The sequence below is a fragment of the Crocodylus siamensis genome, chromosome 2 (genome assembly GCF_052110815.1).
Source record: "Crocodylus siamensis isolate JL-2025a chromosome 2, ASM5211081v1, whole genome shotgun sequence".
NCBI lineage: Eukaryota > Metazoa > Chordata > Crocodylia > Crocodylidae > Crocodylus > Crocodylus siamensis.
The window spans coordinates 230,162,050-230,182,575 of record NC_143396.1 but is presented as its reverse complement, the minus strand read 5'-3'; the positions used below and the strand labels follow the sequence as shown (position 1 = coordinate 230,182,575).

Below are 20,526 nucleotides of genomic sequence, written 5' to 3'. Positions count from 1 at the left end.
AAAAACCCTAAAGATCAGGTCATGGCAGATGAGAAGGAGGAGGCAGAAAGAGGAGACCAAGGAGCACAAGCAGGCTGGTTTGACCACTAGAGCAAACACTGAGCAGACTGTCTTGAGCCTGCTACAGGAATGCTTTAGAAAGTCTAAAAGTTCAGTCTCAGAACCAAGCAGACGTGGTACCAGTAGGCTCTGTCGGTCTGTCACTATTTACCAAGTGACCTAGAAGAAAGATTAGAAGAATGGTAAGTAAGGAAGACAGGCTGCTGATGACAAAAGCACATCTGGATTCACTGGGTAAACTGGACATAGGTAAACAATATATGCACTGATGCAGCTAAAGTTCACCTCTGGGAATAGAAAGGTACACTCTATCCTGGGGAAGTATTACACTGAACAAAAGAACAAAACAAAGAAAGACTTATGTCATGGGCATAATTAGCTGAGCACAAGTTTTCAGAATGATGCTGTGGCCAAAAGGACTGTAATCCTTGGACAGAAAAATACTGAGTAAGGGTAGAGTGGTTAACACTGCTGCTGCAGTTGGCACTGCTGTGACTGTTACAGGAATACCATGCCCAGTTCTGGTGCTAGGGTTTCAAGAAAGATGTTGAAAAACTGGACAGGAGTCACGGCTTACGAAAGAACCACAATGATCAAAATGGTAAACCACTTTTTAAGAAAGATCCAGGAGTCCAACTTACTTAACTTACCAGAAGGATTATTAAGGGATAAGGTGATCAGGGATATAAATCTCCAATGTGCACATATAAGAAATACTTTACAAATGGTTCTTCAGTCTAGCAGACATACATACAGCAAGAACAAATGGGTATGAGCTCACAATATACAGAATGAGCAATAGAGAACAAATTTTAACAATGTGGGCAAGCAAACACTGAACAACTAAGCCAAGTCTGTGGTAAATTCTGCATTATTAGCGATTTCTAAAATTAAAATGGGATGTTTTTGAAAGAGAGACACTGGTTTGTTTTCTATTCACGGAAGTCCTGTGGCGTATACAATGCAGGTCAAACAAGGTAACAATGATCCCTTCTAGCATTACAAGCTACAAAAAGGTAGAACAGCAATACAAAATTGAAGGAAAGAAGACAGGAAGTGTCCCTTTAAAAGGGAAATTCTCAGCATGCTCATGGTTTGCGCTTACCCAAATGCTGTAGATATTGCACTGTCCTCTCATGACCCTTCAATGGTGAGTTGGCTTTCTTTGACTGATCCACTAATACCTGCAAAGCTTTTAGCAAAACAGAGATGTCAGGAAATTATTTTTTGGTTTCAGAAAGTTTCCTCAGACTGTGTTTCCAAAAGACTTGGGGCAGAGGAGAGAGAAATATTTTTGCCCTCCCCACAATGCCAGCAGAACAATGTACGTTGGGAAGGAATATGCCTGTGCATACCTGCTCACAGGCTTTGTTGCACAAAAAAGTCCAGGCAATGGCATGTGTCAGGCACAACATGAATGAATACATGACAAGTTGACTTAACAAAAAACAATCAAATCGAGACTGACACTATGTAACCATTCACAAATACTGGCTGTAAGTTTAAAAATGGATGAATGGGTTCCTGCCAGAAAGGAATTAAGATGCAAACATATGCTTCTATTCACTCCTCAATTCCACTTACCTTTTTCATGCAACCCTTTCTTCTCATATAGTATTATCAGTTCACTGTATTTATGTGCCTTCTTCAACACATGTTCACTCTCTTCAATGTGGCAGTGATTGTTCTCCAAACGTAGCAATGGTGCCACAAGAGCTACATTTGTCTACAAGGAAGAGGGGAGATTGGGTGCTTGATTCACATACTGGGTATCCCAAGCTTATGGTTAGCAACAAGAGTCAATAGCATAGGAAACAAATATTTGACAGTAAGTCTTCTACTGTGTCCCTATTGCATGCAATTCCACTTTGATGTCCGGGGGGAACAGAGAGTGGCCAGTGGCTGATGCATCAGTAATACTTCCCTCCCTAGGTTGGAGGCCACTTTAAAGGGACCCGGGGAGAACCCAAGCAAACACCCTCAGGAGTGAAGATCTCCAATATTCATCTGGTTAACTGCGGAAGATTTAATTAAATGAAAAACATGCTTACTTGTCTCTGCAATCTGAAAGGGCCTTTTCCCACTGAAACTGTGTGTTCTTAATGAAGAAAAAGCCAAAGCCAAATTAAGATTTACAGAGAGCTTTTGGAGCTCATGAAGTGATCAAGGCTCAAATCTGAAATTAATTTATTCTTTATCCTAATTCCTCCATCCCAAATCCCCAGTGGATGCTGCATTTTACAGACAAACACAGTCCAGGTCAGGCATGGAACTCACATGCAGGTAACACTTAAGCAGTGTGGTGTCAATTATCTGCAGCAGCTTCTTTTTGGATTTGATTGTGGGTGTTCCCTCCATGAGGGGTGAGGTGCTAGATTGGTGGTCCGAGTCATTCAGCTTCTTTACCAGCTGACTTCTTTTCTGCAGAACACAAGATAGGATTAAAAAGAAAGAAAATCCATGTACTTACCTGTCAATATCACTTGAAAGGAAAAGGCAGCCAACCTAAACCACCCTTATGATTTTCATTACACATGCCCACCACTTCTCTCATCATGCATCTCAGTATAGATTCAATGTGTGTTCTTACATGACTCAGACAACAGGAAATATAGTTGAAATAGCATTCTTACACCCACTGCCAGACCTTCTACCAAGCCAAAGCTGAAGAACAAGTATTCTTTGTAGTATGTTCTTGTCAAAAGAAGGGAAATGGCAGTACAGAATTGATAACTGCTTACAGCCATTAGAGGGGTAAATCTCCAAAACATCAGTTTTACATTTTCAGGCAAGCATATTGTTAATCTATGTTAACTTTTACACTATAAAAGAAGTCAGGTAAGACTTCAAAACTGCCAGTGGCCTTTGGTGGTATCCTCCACTAGATGTGACAAGTTAGCTAAAAGAATTCAACATAGAATAATACTTATTTCTCTTAATTATTTAAGTCCAGGAAACGTGAAAACCCACTTTCTAAAGGTTGATGGGTAATGGCACTTACCTGTGTTAGGTAGTCTATGAGAGCTAAGTGTGCCTTCTCAAGCTCAGCCCCAGAGAGCACTGGCAAAGGGTTGGGATACTGCAACTGCTTTCTATAATCAGTAGGCAGCAGATCAGGATACAAGCCCATTACATGTGTAGGATCTAAGCAAAAACACAACCACATACAATCAGTACTTGTGATTCTCACAAAATCTTGCTTTTCAAAATCCTATATTTTTACAGAATTAGTAATTAGAGTTGTTCAGCTACAAACCCACACTACATAACACTTGTCAGATTGGCAACCAGCTATCCCCATATTATTTGTCTTATCCATCATTGTGTAAGTATCAGTTTCATGGAATTTATTAATTCCCATTAGTTTACAAGAATTGGGACTCTTAGAGCTCTTAATTTTTTTCTCTAGACACTAGAGATAAAATTTTCAAAAACTGCTTGCTTTTTCCAAAACTGAATCTGGCACTCGCGTCTCCTCAGAAGTCAGTGAGTTGTAACCCTCTTGAGTCTCCCAATAAACACTAGTGCAGGGATGCAGTCTAAAGTAACCATTCATTCATCCTTTTCTATACTCATAACTCAAAGAATTCCCCATGACTGCTGTTTGCTCTCACTCCAAGACCTTCATGTCTGTTGAACAGGAAATTGGGCACAAGGTCATTACTTGTTTTTAGCAGTGGATGATGCTGAGACAGCAGGAATTGGAAAGCAGATACCCCTTAGACCACCCAGTAATACTTTTGATAGGGCATTAGGGGATTTCAACACCAAAAAGTTTCTCTACATAAGGAAGATGCAAAGATATTCTGAACAAGTGATGTGGATTAGGCTAAAGCCACAAAGGCACTTTTAATAAGGAAAAAGTACACGCATACAGGAAGTCAGTAAAGAAAAGCTATTCCAAGCTATTTCCCCATGTACAAAAGCCTGAATAAATTCATCGCCGAGTTAACGACAATGGGGGTTTTCTTCCCCGCTCCATTCTAAGTCAAATCCAGAAAGATTTACAGTAGCCTCCCCTTTCCAAAACTCCTCAATTCCAGCCTATACCAAGTTACCTGTACCAAGCTTGGCAAAAACTTGCATGGAATCATCAAAACGCTTCTGGCAGAAGAGGTTGAAAGCATACAGGTTCTTAATGTGATGAATTTGTTGCCGCTTCTCACTATCTGAATCATCCTTCATTTCCTACACAAACACAAAAACGTATGAATATCAAGAGTTCTTGTGCTTAAATACAAGTTAGAGAAATAAGGGGCAAACACTGACAGGTCTTGAAGTTTAAATTTCAGTGAAACCAGCCTGGGATTTTCCCAAGTCTTTCTCAGTCTCTGAAACAAAAATGCTAGCTGAGGATAGGCAGAACTAGTAGTAGCTTGATGCAAAATACCCAAAGGGGCAAGTGATTGAGGAAGAGAAAGACATTCAATCACATTAGAGCTAGTGACAAACACTTCAAAAGCACCCAAGATCAAAACCTTATGATAGTGGCCAGAGCACTGCCTTCCCCCCTCAGTGTCTGAATAAATAACCTTCCCTCCATGCATGCTTAAGGAGAGACAGACACAGTCAAAGGCTGTCCATTTGCTGAGGCAAGGACTGCCACTGCCTGTGTTTATATCATGCTTACCACAGTGGGGCCCTAACCTAGTTAAAGCCTGAAGGCCAAACACGTCAAATGGACTGATGGATTTATTGCCCATAAGGCATTTCCACATCACTTATTTAAAATGGCAACCAAGTTTGGAGCCAAAACTGCATCTGGAAGGTTACTGTAGCAATCTAGATAATAGATATGCTGTTATCTACCCTGATCTGCAGACAACCTGAAACAGTGGCTCAGGATTTAGAATCTTTCTGCCTATGCTATGATGCCTAGTGAAGTTAAGTTGCATACAGGATGTTTGTTTTTTAATCAGAAGAAATTTCTTCTGGTACAAAATAGCCCAGAAGTTGGAAAGCCACACAAAACCACCTATAATCCTAAGCAAGACAAGGTTCCATGAGCTTTGCTGCAGGGGCATGGCACTGCAGACAGGCTGACCCCAAGCAATGTGGGCCTAGGCAGGGTAATTTTTCCAGGCAGCAAGGCTCCCACAGCAGCCTGCCTTGCCCTGCACTGCTCCCAGTCAGCTGGGCAGCAAGTGGAAACTGGCAGGGCTGGGAGGCAGACCTGGGAAGGCTTCAGCATACCAGGCTCCTGTGCCTTCCAGTTTTTCAAATTGTCAACCGGGCTGCTCAACTGAACAGCAGGGCAAGGCAAAGTGAACCCAGCACAGACCTGGCTTGACCCCCCTCAGCCACTCAGCTGAGTAGGAGGCAGGTCAGGGGGCCACGATCCCTGCGCTCTGTTCCCACTACCCAGGAACTGAGCTGGGGGAGTGACATAACAAAGCTCTCGTCTACTTCTCATGCTGGGAATGTGTGTGTAAAAAGCAGACAGGGAGCAGCTGGGACTGCTCCTTCTTTCCCCCAATTTCCCTTCAGTTTATGGGAAGGGAGGGTTGGGGGAGGCAGAGGAGCAGCTGCCCCCGCTTCTCTCTGCACTGGTCTCCAACTGGGTTGACCAAGCTCTCAAGAAGGCACAGGAGCCGCTCCTTTGGCTCCCATGCCTGGTCCCCAGGAGAAGTCAAGCCTGAGGAAAGGGCGCAGACATCTAGTCTCCCAGGAGCACTGTAAATCTAGTTGCTCCTGGGTTCTTTTTTTCTTGGGGTAGCCATTGTTGTTCTGGGAGAAAAAGCTTGAATGTCTGCACACTTTTGGTTTCAACAGGGAAAATGGTAATTCTCCGGGTAGAAATGGAACATCTGCATGTGGCTTAAGTATAAGCACTAACTAGTTGGTTGCTTGTTTTTGCATCGAAGCAGGATAAGAGATGGTAGAAAAGTCCACTAACATAGGGAAGAGCTTAAGTTGCTGCAAGGAAAGGAATGCAGAGAAAGGGAAAAAGAATGAGGCTCTCTTGCACAGAAAAGGGCAGAAGCAGCAAAATGGGCATGAGGCAACATCCCTGTGCAAAACTAACTACAACAAGACATTACTGAACATAACTAAGTAGTTGAGTGATAACTTAAAGGCCCGTTTCCTATCTTTCTCTATGAAATGCTGCATTTGCCATTCAGAAAAGCCAACAGGAAGCAGGGAGTATGTAAATCCTGTTTTTATACCCTGGCCCAAGAATTGTAATTGTAAACTGAATTTGCTTCCCCAAAGAGTTAAGTTTGACACTTTATTCTAGACACTGCAACAATGTAAGGCAAATGAGGGTATACTTTTTTTCTACACCACAACATTAAAGGGAGTTGTCCCATTTCCCTGCCATTACACCAGCCTTGATTTAAAGGCTCAAAAGCAGGGGTGCTCAACCCCTGGCCTGTGGGCCAAATCTGTTCCACAGAACTAATGTCATCTGACCTGCAGTGTCCCATAGAGTCCAGAAATTTGACAGCAGGGAAGCAGTGGCAATTAGTGCCAGGCTACTTCCGCACACTAGGATCAGACCCAGCTGGACCAGTGCCACATGCCCACATACCAGATCCAGCCTGGCACCACTCATCTAGCCCACAAAACCAAAAGGTTGGGCACCACTGCTGTAAGCAGTACACCAAGTCATCTAGATCTGTAGGCAGATGGACCAGGTTCTCTGTCTACTCAGATCAGGTATTTCAAGAGAAATATTGAGGAATGTAGCCTCAGAAGAAGTAGCCAGTTTGGCATAGTTTTACCTTAGCCATGAAATGTTGGAAAATATGTTACCTAGGACCTCTAAAAGGACCTCTGAACTCTCTTAGAAGAATAAATCAAAAAGAATTTAAAAATTCACTGGGTTTAGAGTTACACAAAAAAGAGGGAGCAACCTCTAGTCTTCTATACATACACTATACAGTGGGGGAGGGTGCAGGGGGTTGGGGGTTTTTTGGGGCGGGGGGGAGGGTTGTTTTGGGGGTTTTTTTACTAATTTTAATTTAATAGTGCTCAATATTTTGAACCTGCAGGCCAAATGAGTGGCATGGGGCCCGCCTGTGAGCTAAATTGGGTGCTGGGACCAGGCGCTGCCTCCCATGCATCAAGATTGGGTTTCAGGGGCCACCCAGGCCTACAAGTTTCTAGAGCCTGTGGGGAACCCCACAAGCTGGATGACAGTGCTGGGGCTAGATCCAGGCCACGGACTGAAGGTTGAGAAACCCTGCTTTAGTTGTATGTCAGAGCACCCTGTCCTGCTTTGTTTTAGTGAAGCAAGGATGAAGTTGATAGCCTTGGCACCCATACAGGCCATGGCATCTTAAGGAGTCTATGGCATTTTCAATGGATGGACTGGTGACCTACACAACTGCTCAGAATAATCATGGTTATCTAAAGAGCCACTAAAATGGTTTGAGTATAAGGTTTGGAAGTCCTGATTGACCAAAAGTCTACCGAGAAAATAGCATATTCTTTATAAAGGTCTAGGGGAAAAAAATCATCATCATAGACAACATCCATAGGAAGATATAGAACCCCAGTCTATAAAACCAGAGAACTGGCAACAAAAGAACTACAGCCAAGAGCCCAGGAGTTGCAATATAGCTAAAGAATTAGCCAAGAGAAAACAGTTTGTGCAAGGCCCACAATAGGGAGGTTAGATATCAGGATAGCAGTAGCAGTTGGTAGCACCAATACCAATCAAAACATTAAAGAGATTCTGCTGTATGCTTCTATACCAAGAAACAGAAATACACTGCATTTCATCTCACCTCCTTGAGAATAGGTACTTACTGCCAATTGTAGAGCCAGTTCAAATTGCTTGTCTTGTAAAAGCTGTTGTATCTGGGTTGCAATAGAGACTGGAATAAGACGCCAAACAAAGTGATTGCTGGCCACGTATACAATATTCGTACTACAAACAGAAGAGGAAGAAGAGGCCAGTTATCAAGATGCACCAGTTAAGCATGAGTAGTATCCCAGTAGAGAGTTTCGCAGAACAGGTTTGGTACGACCTTGTCAGTGCTCACCTTTGACCAAGTGGAGGGCAAATATACTGTACACAAAAAATTACCAGGGTAAACTAAATCAAAAAGAGTTTAACACTGAGAAATGAGGAAGCAAATGCTTGGTGTCAAACAGCAGCAGAAGGAAAAAGCACTGTAAAAACATACTAGTATAGTCTATAGAATGCAAGAGAATGGAAGAAAATAGTATCACCACCTACCCAGTAACTGTAAATGCACCACAGCTTTTTTGGGGAGGGCTGATTATTAGGGTTGTTAACCAAAAGTCATCAAGTCTGACTACAAATCTAGAGAGACAGTGATGACAGTACTCCTAACATTATTTTAGTTCCAGTTTGGCAGGGAACAGTTCACAGAAATTGTCAAAGAGGAAAGAGACAAGGGATATGAATAGACTGAAAAAAGGAAATGCTCTCTTACCCTCCAGAGGTGATGAAGCGTGGTCTCTGCAGTTCGATACTCTGCACCAGCAGCCGTGGTTCAAAGGTACGGATCTCTACATATCTTGGCAGCACTGCAATGATGTACGGAGGCTGATGTTCTATTTGGGAGATTAAACAAGCAGACTGATATTTCTCCAGTATATGCTGTAACAGGCTATGACTCATAGAATAACTTTTTATCAAGTTTCTAGTAAACTGCGCCTTTTACCTCCCTCTTAATACATGACAGAGAATGACACTTGAAATTAAAATAATTTGTTGGTAGATTACAGGTGTTTCTCTCTTCACCCACCCCATGACACTTCACCCACCTACATGACACTCAAAGGCTCACAAAAGCCTCAGCAAGGTTTTACTTCCAGGAACACCTGGCACTTACATTCTGCCTTTCACATGTGAATTTCAAACAACTTTGCAAAGGGGGATTATCTCCATTTTACCATTAAGGAAATGGAAGCAAAACAAAATTGAGAGCAAACAGAAGAAATAGAAATACAATGCATACAACTCTGCTCAAGACAGACACAAGTGAGGTACCCTACTGAGTGCTCAGATGTTCTTAATAAGAGATGTTGCAAGTTAAAAACAAAAATTTTATACATTAAGGTTGCCTGCAGATGTTAAAAAAATGTGCTTTAACAGAAGCAGCAAAGTGTAACCTTGACCTGGCTCTGCAGCACCTGTGTCCATTAGGTGCTTCAGTGGGGCTTTTTGGCACTTTTATCAATTCAATCAGCTATGATAAAAGCACCAAAAAAGCCCTGCTAAAGTGCCCGATCTATACAAACATTGGATGAGCCAGATCCAACTAGCACACTGCCACTTCTGGGCTTGTGCTGGGCTCTGTGCGGGAGCAGGCCAAGTTTAAAGTAAATTACCATTTTGTTTTGGGGTGGGGGGGTTGTTTGTTTGTGTCTAACAGCTACAAGCAGCCTAAAATAGTAAAAGTTTAGTTTGGTTCCATTCATAAGGGCCAAAAACTTAAGTGACTAAAAACCAGTCACCGTTGAATGTCTGATAAGGAAAGAAAAGAAATTGCTGCTAAGTCCTCACCCATAGCTATGGGAATATCTGTCCAATTCAAGGCACATTTCTGGGTACAGACCCCTTCTTCATTAAGAACTACTGTTAGATCATCTTGGCCAACTGCAACTTTTCTGTCTGCTAAAGGGGCAACCAGTGGCTCAAGCTGCTTCCCTGTTGGGAACAGTTCTTTGATAGATCCTTTTCCATCCACCTGTTAGAAGAAAAGAAAGCAAATAACGAATCCTATGGAATGGGCTTGAACTCCCAATTCTAGATAAAGTAAACAGACAAAAAAAAATCAAAGTCTTAGTATTGTCATTAATAAGACACAAAGATCATTTTGAAAGTTACTATGACATTTCTTATGCCTCAAAAAAATCTTACTTATGAGCACTCCATTTATAAAGTTTTTTTCTTCTTACTATGAAGAAGCCTGCCCCTATCAATACTGTCAGCAGCCGATGTTTTTCTTATATAGACTGCAGTCTGATGTCTATATAGTACAACAGTACTGATATCAAACATCTAAAGACATTCTACTTTAAAGTAACAAGATTTTTACTTGGCCTCCCCTCTAACACACAAATTAAGCCTGAGTTAAGTCACAAATTTAGATACTTAAAAGAGACTGTCAAATTGAAACTACAATTTTGATTTAAGGACTAAAATAATTTTGGTGCCTTTACTGTAGTTCCCCAAACACCATCACAATTTTAAAACACACTGCTGAAAAGGCTTTCTGGGTTACCATCACAAAAGGTATTTCCAACGCAAGCTGGCAATTTACACACACCAGATTTAGACCAACTGCTGCCCAACCAAAATGTGTTTCATCTACAGTTCAGTCACAGTAATCTTCAGTGTTACTTGCAACAGTAAAAACATTCTCATTTTCTGATAGAGGAGCAGTTTAGAGGAATGCAACTTAAAAACTTCCTTCCTCAAAAAACATTCAAAGCAAGTCAAACAGTGCAGGTTTCAATTCTTGTTTACCATAAGATCACACACCTCCCTGACACAGGTCAGTGTACTTTCCTTAAAGTGATTACTATCACCTCACATATTCTGTTCTAATTCCTGTTCTTACCCTTATCAGATAATAATCTCTCTTGAAGCCCACACAAATAGAGTTTTCACACCATGCCATAGACTTGGGTACGTCTGGTACACTGAAGTCCCCCTGAAAGGTAAACAGAAAACAAATTATATTGGCTGCTTCAGGACCTAATGAGCTTTTCCGTTGTGTTTTAAAATTTGTGGTCAGAAAGTTTAATATTTCACATTTGACTACTTTAGCATTAGGTATATAACCTTTTCTTTTCTCTTACTCAGTAGGAAGAGACTCCTTTAAGACTCCAGTCCTACACACAGTAAGGTGTACACAAACATTACATCACAGAATCTCAGGGGAACTTGGAAGGGGCTCTGAGGGTCATCTACCCCAGCCACCTGAGGCTGTGGGATGTGCTGATCCTAAAACATCCCAGACAAATGCCTGTCAAGCCTCTATGCAAAATCACTGGGAGTTTTCAAGCTTCCTAGAGTAGCTTGTTCCATTGTCCTATCATTCTTAGATGTGATGTACTTTGAGATATATACATATACACAGACACACCAAATAATTCTAACATAATGTTTAAACCAGAAAGTGGCAGAGTTAAATCCATTTACCCACTGAGATCTTCTTTAGCATCGCTCCCAACCTTGGCTGCTCAAGGGAACCCCATCCAGCTAGACTGCCAGAATGCTAATTACCTTGCCTGGCAGCAAGGCATGCTTATAGCTCAAATGTGACTTTCTAGAAGAATTTTCCTGGACCAACAGAACTACAGGACAAGAAGCAGTACAGGCACATTTTGCCTTTATACCACTACTAATGACTTTCAAGAGCAGAGTCAGCCTTTTGATTCTTGTATCTACTGTTTCCAATTATGCCCTTTCACTTTTAGTTACTTCTTCTTCATTAAGTTAGCACCAGTGGTAGTTAAGCTATTCAGAAGCTTAAGACAGTACTCATTGCGAATTGTACCAGGGATTATATAGCAAATATTAAAGACATTTTCTATCAAGGACTCACTCTTCTACAGTTACCCCCATCACAATCTCACCTGTAATTCATGGAATTCCCTGTCCTTCCAGAAATAAAGCTGTAGTTTCTTTCGTACTGCTACACACATTCTCAGCACCTCCTCCCCTGTATCAGAGTGCTGTAAAAAAAAAAAACAAAAAAAAACCCAGCCCAACGTGAATCAGTAGTGGTAAAAAAAACAAGGATGAAAACAACAGGACCATAGTCCTCAACTGAGATCACAACTGGCAAACTGAAGAGTGAAACAGCAACTGAGCAACTAAGCAAACCTTCATACTTCCTAGACAGCACTGCAGATGCTTTTCTCCTCTAAAGAGCTTTAATATTAAGAAATGCACACAGACAACCATGCTGAATTCTGTCCGCAGACCAGAAACATTGAATACCAGCATCACAAGGTTCCCCCACTTGCTATTCTTTACAGACCTTATTTTGAGACCACCTGTTATATAAATAGACTGAGCACAGACTGTACACAAACCTTTGGCCAAAATGAACTGTCAATTCTAGTGGTCAACTCTGCAATGTATGTAACTGCACCACGTCCTAGAAAAGATTTACCAATCCTCTTCCTGTAGTCCAGCCAACTTTCAGATCAATTACTCAGTCGTGACCCAAGTTATTCAAATTACCCAAATGATTGACGCTACATTTGAACAGCTCGTGAAAAATATCACTTTCCTTTGGCCCCTATCCCACCATTTACTTCCACTATTTTTCCCCTGTAGCCCCCACACAGTATTTTTACAAAGGCAGGCAATTCCAAGTCCCAAAGACCCTTCAACCAATAAGACAAGGGAAATACAGAATTCTGGTGATGGCTTACTGCCCCAAAACAACCTTCCACCATTAAATGATTAATTTATTAATGGCATCAATGTAGAGTATGATGGGAGAGAAGGGGAGGGCAAGCAGCAATCCTAATCAGTTCTGAAAAGCAGTTCCACATGCAAGGAAGCAGACAGCAGACTGAAGATAATACTGACTGGGAAGGACTGCAGCACAGAGACAAGGACAGATAAACAGAAAACACCAGCATTAGCCAGAACCTTGAAAGCAAGGACAAGCTGATTTATGGGGAAGGAAGGGGGCAAAAATGGCGTGATACAAAGAAAGGGTGATAACCATATCAATGACAAAAAATAATGTGTTTAATAGTTAGAAAAGCTTTTTGACAGGAGGCATCAAGTTCCAGCGGGTTCAACATTCACCTGGAAAAACAAACACTAATAACGAACTTTACAAAAGCTTATATTTTTTATGAGATCGGGTGTTATATTTAAACCTAGGCGTTAAATACCAGAAAATATTTATGCTTGCCTAATTACAGAGGCCAAGATCCCTATGTACAGTAAATCTGCACACTACAGAATACCAACTTCAGTCTCTTCTGCCTGGGATGAGGAGGGTGGACAGAAATTACACAGGTAAAGTGATGAACTAACTTAGGGGGGAAAAAAGAGCACTTTTGAGAAGGCTGTAGGTGTACAGATGAAGAACCTTATCCTTATGGAACACTGTACAGGCTTGATCTGTCATCAACCAATTCCTGGAGGCTTACTGGGTGAACAGTTTTGAGAAAAAACTTGTGGCAGGAAAATTCAGAGAATAGACTGAATGGAAGTTCCATTCCCTGATTAAACACTACACAAGTCAGAATGGGGAACTGAAGAAAGCTCTCAAATAAAACAAAAAAATCTTTAATATTTTCATCCCACGATAATATAAATTTAATTTTTAGAATTGTACTGTTATGAAGTACAAGAGGCGGCCAGGGTCACATTTTAAAACCTATTGCCTATGGCTCTTATATCCCTTGTTGGGCACATGGACAGGAAGCCTGATTTTCAGAAATGCCTAACCCTGAATATCTGTCATGGAAAAAATGTTCACAGAATATAAAATACAGCACGGCTCATTTTACTTTCACATGCAAAATCCTCCAAGCAACATGAAAGATAGTCCTCATTACAAAGCTGACCAAACATCTGTAACAGTAGCTGCCTGCATTTACCTGTAGGTCACAAGTGAAGAGGGATGCACCTTTTGCCTTAGAGACTGCAGTGATTTGTTGAAACGTCAACAGGTCATGGACATAAATGTTATTTTCTGTTTTAAACAGAAGCAAAAATATTTTAACTAAGTTCATTTCTATTTCACACAAACTATTACAGAAGACATTACAAATATAAATAAACAGCTTTACAAAGCAAATGAGAACTCGCTAGCAAAACTAAGGATTGCAGGATAGAAGGGGACATTTTTCAGGCAATCTGAAAAAAAAGTGAGGCACAAATACAAGATGGCCACCTGATTGCATAAGCTCAGCTGCTGAAGAGAAGACTCTTGCACCACTTGTGACAGGATTGCGTGAAGGAGCTGAAAACAAGTGCTAATTAGACAAAGAAAGTGGGAGGGGAACAGGATGGCAGTGCAAATCAGACGTGCTCATGACAGAAACTCTTATAAACGCAAGTCATTTTGAACTAGCTCAAAGTTAGCAGACAGTGAAAACTCAAAGGTTGGGTGTGTTATGGCCAAGATTTTGTACGCACGAGGACGCAGGCAGCAGCATTCTACACATGCTGAGGTCTGGAGAGCTGGGGCTTGGAGATCATAAAGAAGGGAGTTGCAACATAAGTAAAAAAAGACACAGGAAGATAATAGGGTTAAATAAGCATAATAATGCCAAGCAAACTTAGAGCTTTCTCATGGTGGTAAACCAAGTCAGCATCTGCCTATCAATCCACACTGGCATTACAAGTTGAGAGCAAGTTCCCCCCACCACAGAGTATTTTGGACAAAGGTACTGTAAAAATGGATTGTTCAGTTTTGAAGTCAAAAAATCAATGAACCTTCACATACAGCACTAAGAAGAATCAGTCGTGCATAAGTTACCCGACTGTCAGTGCTGTTTCCCCAAGTATCTTTGGCTGCTTAACAAACAGCAAAGCTGCCTTTTAACCTATGCTGCACAATGCTCCCCATGCCAAGTCAGAGGCCTGAATGCCAGAATCAATGGCTTTTCAACAATGAGACCATAATACAGGGGTGCAGAAGGGAACCCACTAGCCCAGGAGGGTGGAAGACAGTTTTATGCATGTGCCAAGGCTGATTCAAGTGTGATTTTTTTCACTGTTTTCTTACAAACACAATGCTGGATTTATATACAAGGGACTAAGAAGGCCATGCTTGGCCAAGTAACTACACACACACACAATTCACATAGTATTAACATTTTCTTCACTTACCTAACAAACTGATGAGAATTTTAAATTGGGAAACAACATGAATCTGAAAGACAGAATCTGTTAAAGCAACTCCTTTACAAGCCAAACGCACATGGACTCACGCACACATACACATGCATACCCCCTGCTCCACTGGCCTTGAAAAGATTTAATTAATCTAGGCAAATTGTTTGATATTCGTTCTTTTTTAAGGCTAAATCAATAGAGACGAGGCTGCAGATTTTTTTTATGGAATATTCCTATATCTCCTGTGCAACCCTTCACCTATACCCAAGAAGCACCAGAAGACTAGTGTTTATAACCCACCCTGTTAAGGAAGCTCATGGATCCCTATGACAGGGGTCAATCATATTTTAGTATCTTACCAACAGAAGGATGCACAAAACTACAAGATCATTTGCAACAAAAAGGTAGTGTTCTCTGTAGTGATATAAGCAGTATGCTAACAACTATGAAAATTTTAAATAATCATAAAAAGTACATAACTACTACTTCTATACTAGCCTGTACTGGGAGGAACAACATGCATACTTTCATTGTATCTTTTATTCATGGTTCTCAACTGCTAGTGCTTTTATCCATACCAGCAGCACATTATTATTTTGCAACTGCATGAAAGTGACCGAATGATTGGTTAGCCATCACAATGCTTTACTAGCAGTTGAAAAGGCTCCTGGCTTTGCCAACTCCCAGCTAACCAAGAGCTCAAACTCTCATACTGTAGGAAAAGGCTGAGCAAGCTCACGGCTGGTCCTCTCTCTGCCACTCCGAGCATCTTTTTATTATTAAAAAAAGCCCTCAAGGGATTTCAGATGAGCATATTTCACTTCAAACCCTCTCAGCTGAAAACACTGGAAATGTCCCTCCCAGTGCCAAGAACTGCCGTTTCATACCTGTTGAATTCTTTTTGAGAAGTTCTTGTTGGACTTCTCTAGTGTCACTTCAAACCTGTTGCAACCTACCAAGAAGATCAAGCAAAATCATACATGCCCTTTTAGTGCAAGAGTTTACAAAGTAATACATCAATCTCATAAAGTTTTAGTAATGACCAAACTAGACAACTAATATCATAAAAATTACTAAAGAAGTATGTGCCTTTCTTTTATTTAACACTTTAGGAGATCTAAGAGTTTCATATATATCCAGGTAATTAAGTCTGAGTGTAGTCAAAATGCCTGAATATCCCATGATTAGCAAAATCATTGTCCTTTATACTCAAATCATGATAAAATTTACTATTTTAAAATCCCAAGATATGAAAACAACCATCAAGCACTTTTTATCCACACCAACTACCAGCAACTCAAATCTCTAGGGGACACATGACTGCAAAAAAGGACAAAGAATAAAACACTTCACTAAAAGGGTTTAAAAGGAGTTTTATGGATAAAAACTTACAGCCACTTTCTGATGACATTATCTCTCCTGGTATTGATGCAAAAAAGGGGGAGAAATTTACCAAGTCAGACAAGCACTAGCAACTTGCATCTAGCACAATGTGATTGGACCAGACTGCCTATAGCATGGGCAGAGCAACCTGAATTCAGAATTAGACATCCAACTGACTATAAAGAAGCAGTATCCTTCTAAGAGCTGACAGTAGACATCCCAAGCCCTTTTGTTCATTCCTTTGCAAAGCAAAACGGGACTAGGCTGAAGTGTTTAACTCTGAACACTGCCATGTAATTAGTAGATAATGTGAAATGTAGCTGTTAAATTTGAGTAAATGTTTTCGCTCGATCTGAGCCTTCAAGAGGCCGAGAAGCGATTATTACATCTGATTAAACATCCTGAACAAACTAAGGCAGTAGTTCTCAAATTTTTTCAGGGCAATTTTCAGTGGTTCTCAGCCAGGCGCTGCTGCTACCAGGGAAACTGCCCTGTGCAACTGCTGCACAGCTAGACTGGGAAGGGCTGTGGCCTGTACTCATGGTCCTACAGCATTAGGGTCCTCCAGTAAGCCTAGTGCAGGCACAAGAGTTGCTTGTGCTGCCATCTGACCTGTCATCTCATGTCCCTGAAACAGACAGGCACACAACAGATGGAATTATTTGTTCCATGACCCTCAGTTTCTGGGAGTAGGAGCAGCAGTAGGGAGAAAGGTGGGCAAGACCAGAAAGAGTTGCAGCTGGAGCCAGCTGTCCTGCCTGCTTTAGGTTATTGAAGAACCCTAATGCAGGAGGAGCTCATGCACATCAGAGCCCTGTACACAAATCTGGCAGTCATGGCAATAGCACCTGCAGAACAGCATCCTCATTGAGAATTATGAGACTAAAGCCATCATTTACCAATTCCCCAAAAGACAGAAAATGAAGTTCTTACTTAGTGTCCAGCAGTATGATTCTGAACTGTTAGCATTTGACAAATACTGATGAAATTAGCAGACCTTCCTTTAATTCTGTTGTCCCTTTCCTACTTTGCCAATCTAATCCATTCATAACATGGAAAATGTATTGGATCTGACTACAAATAATTAACAGACTACATAGACTCTGTTTCAGCTATGCACAGGTGGGTATTGTATTTATGTACATATTACACTAATTTACTGTAAATTCAAATATGGGGAAAGGCATTATAGCTCAAGTATTAGATGATATAATACTGGGAGAAATTCTGAGAAAGGGTCATTTCTGAAGTAAACATGAAGCTGAAGAAGATATCTCTTCCTTTTACATTTCTGTTACAGTACAGTCACACACCTATTCATTATGCTTCTATCAGTTAATACTAATGCACAAAGAATAAGACAGCAGCATAATAAAACCAAGTGTTTAAGAAGAAAAACTGCACTATGTTATTTTGTTACTTACTCACCTATATCCTTTCTGATCCTATAAAGAAGGAGATGCCCTTGCTTGGTGCCAACAAGAAGCCATTCCTCTACAAGAGAAGAAAAATCTTATCACTGACAGTGGGATAAGACAAGTTTGTTTGATTATAAAGCTGAAGCCCTTTGTCAAAGGTGAAAAAATATAACAGTCCTGATTCTATTCAGGTAACTGTGCATGGCTCTTCAAATATTTTTGCGTAGAAGTGTGGAAATATGTAGTAAATTTCATTGTGAGAAACATTTCCAAGAATCAGGAAGCAAGTATGAAAATATGGTCATGATATAGATAGCCACGTACTCATAATCAAGGATCCTTCTTCTTGCTGTTTAAAAATTGCAAATTCTCTGATAAAAATGCAGATTTTCTATTAAAACCTCCAAAATCCTTAAAATATACCACCACTAATATCTATAGCTAGGTATCAGTTGAACACAATTTTTATAGATATATTTACAATTTTAAAACAATGTGGAAACCTACCAGTGTCACTATAATAAAATAAATTCTAAATACCCATGAATTCTGGCATTTAATTTGGGGCTTATCATCATGGAAAATCAGAGCTCCCCCTGCCCCCTTCGCTCACCAGGACAGAGGTCCAACTCCAGCTGTCCCCCCTCACTGCTTTGCAGGGCTAAGCAACCCTGATATGCCAGTGCCCTGCCCATGCCATTGCCCCTCACCCACAGCCCCCCTGAACCCTGTTGGTGCCCCTCACTCCCCACCCACTGCCCCCCAGGTCCTCCAGCCCTGCCAAAGGGGGGCCCCAGCTGCCAGGTCTATGGGCCTGAAGCCCCCTGCAGCAGCACTCCAGCCCCAGCTGCTGCTTGTGGGAGGCAGCAGGAGCAGAGCGCAGAGCCCATCTCCACCCCTCCCCTATGAGCAGTACTGGTGGAGCGGAGCCTGTGGGGGTGTGGATGCAGGCTGCCCACTACAGGCTCAGGGTCCTCACCCTGCGTCCCTACCACAGGACCTCGGAAGCCCAGCGGACAGGATTCAGAGCAGCAGGACAAAACGGAGCTGGGAAGCTCAATATCATCACTGGGAGCTCCATGTCACCCTGGCAAGGCGCCCCCTGCCCACCCAGCAGCAGCAAAGAGCACAACTCAACACTGCCACCCACACTGCTACCCGGCAGGCAGGGAGCGCTCTGCCACGGTGGTGCGGGATTCACAGCAACAGCATCAAGCTTCCTCACCCTGCTCTGCCCTACCACACCAGGTCCCACCCACTGGACTGCAGAAGCCCCAGGAGGAGGGCAGCAGGCCAGGGAGCCCCAAGCCCACAGCAGGCAGCCTGCACCCGCCCCTGCCCCTCACACAAATCTGTGGGCATGTGCCCCATCTGGGAGTGCACGCAGTAGCAGGAAGCCAGCCCCCTTCCTCTCCCCTACAAATGAGTCACCCATGGCTCCATCCCACTCCCTGGCCAGGACCCTGCAGTCATGCATTTCAGCCCTGGATCCCAAGCTCCATGCACTGCCCAGGCTGGCCAGCACACCTAGCCCTGCCCAGCTCCCAGGCCTCCCCTCACCAGACTTACCCATGGGGAGCTGCTCTTCAGGCTGCCTGGCAGTCACGTGCATGTAAACATGCACACATGCACATGGTGATCACCCTCTTTCTGCTTCCCCCAACCCCTTGCCAGCTGGAACTCTGCCAGCCTGCAAGGGGAAACCCACCATTCCCCATGTTTTTCTCCTCAAAATGAGAAAAATCCAAGTTTTATTGCATTTTTCTGTCATGAACAGAAAACCTAGATCCCTGTTCATAATGAAGTAAAAGCACAAAAGCTCTGCATCCTTCATATCAATGCACATCATCTGTGTTTTTTGAGCACTAGAGGAAGATTTTGGTGATGTTTAACCACTATATCAGATGGTACAAGGAGAAAAAGTCAGAAGACAAATATAGACTCTACAGTTGAAAAATTCAACTTTGAAAACAGTTGTCAAACATATCTGAGATGAGACTTCATGAAATATTCAATTATAAGATGATAGAAAAACAGGACTGGAAGAGACCTCAAGAGGTCATCTTGAGTCCAGAGACAGCCAACCTGCAGCAAGCATACGTGCCACAGGCAGCACAGGCAGTCTATGTGGCACACAGCAGCCCAGCAGTAGAAAACTTGGGCACAAAGCAGAAAACAGAACATCACAGAGCAGGGAGTAGAAAGCAGACCCACAAATTGGGTAGGGGCACAGGACAGGGAACAGAAAGTAAAGCAGCTGACTGGGCAGAGGAAGGGATACGAGTGGCACTCTGAGAGGGCACTGGGCTCATTTGTGGCACCTGCCAAAAAGGCTGGCTCCCACTAACCTACATTAAATCCTCAGCCAAGGGCAGAATCATCCCTGTTTGAGCCAATGCAAGCAAACACCTGCGTACCTTGTTCTTAAAAGACTTCCATTGACAGAGGTAACTACACTTCTTTTAGCAAAATGGTCCAGTACTTAGCCAACTTTGTCATCAGGCAGTTCTTCCTGACATTAATCTTAGTTGTTATAATTTAGATCCATTACTTCTTGCTCAGTCCCCAGTGGATGCAAAGAGCAACTAATCTTCATTCTCTTTATAAGCAACTTTTTTTTGTATTTGATGACTTCTTAAATCCCTCTCCCCCATCGTCACTTATAAATAGTACAAATTCTCTCTCGTATCACATTTTCAATGCCTTTAATTCTTTCTAATTGCTTTCCCCTGCAGTCTACCACAATTTATCCACTTCTCAATATAGTGCCCAAAACCAGGTACAGTGCTCCTGGTGAGACCTCACCAGTGCTGAAGAGGGTAAAAGAATCATTTCACACCTTGCATACAACACTTCTTAGCA

At 42.0% G+C, this 20,526-nt stretch overlaps 1 protein-coding gene across 1 annotated transcript in view; it reads right to left on the bottom strand.

Moving 5' to 3' along the window:
- The window catches only part of VPS39 (VPS39 subunit of HOPS complex), a 36,357-nt gene that overhangs the window by 12,808 nt on the left and 3,023 nt on the right, over positions 1-20,526 (bottom strand). Inside the window, exons 2-15 of the mRNA XM_090033354.1 lie at positions 17,675-17,740; positions 15,751-15,815; positions 14,858-14,900; positions 13,621-13,715; positions 11,626-11,724; positions 10,605-10,697; positions 9,545-9,728; positions 8,469-8,589; positions 7,816-7,936; positions 4,119-4,248; positions 3,062-3,204; positions 2,338-2,481; positions 1,645-1,786; positions 1,166-1,252 (exon numbers count right to left, since the gene is read on the bottom strand). Of these exons, the coding sequence (XP_089889480.1) occupies positions 1,166-1,252; positions 1,645-1,786; positions 2,338-2,481; positions 3,062-3,204; positions 4,119-4,248; positions 7,816-7,936; positions 8,469-8,589; positions 9,545-9,728; positions 10,605-10,697; positions 11,626-11,724; positions 13,621-13,715; positions 14,858-14,900; positions 15,751-15,815; positions 17,675-17,740 (1,533 nt within the window). The remainder of the gene's footprint in view (positions 1-1,165; positions 1,253-1,644; positions 1,787-2,337; positions 2,482-3,061; positions 3,205-4,118; positions 4,249-7,815; positions 7,937-8,468; positions 8,590-9,544; positions 9,729-10,604; positions 10,698-11,625; positions 11,725-13,620; positions 13,716-14,857; positions 14,901-15,750; positions 15,816-17,674; positions 17,741-20,526) is intronic.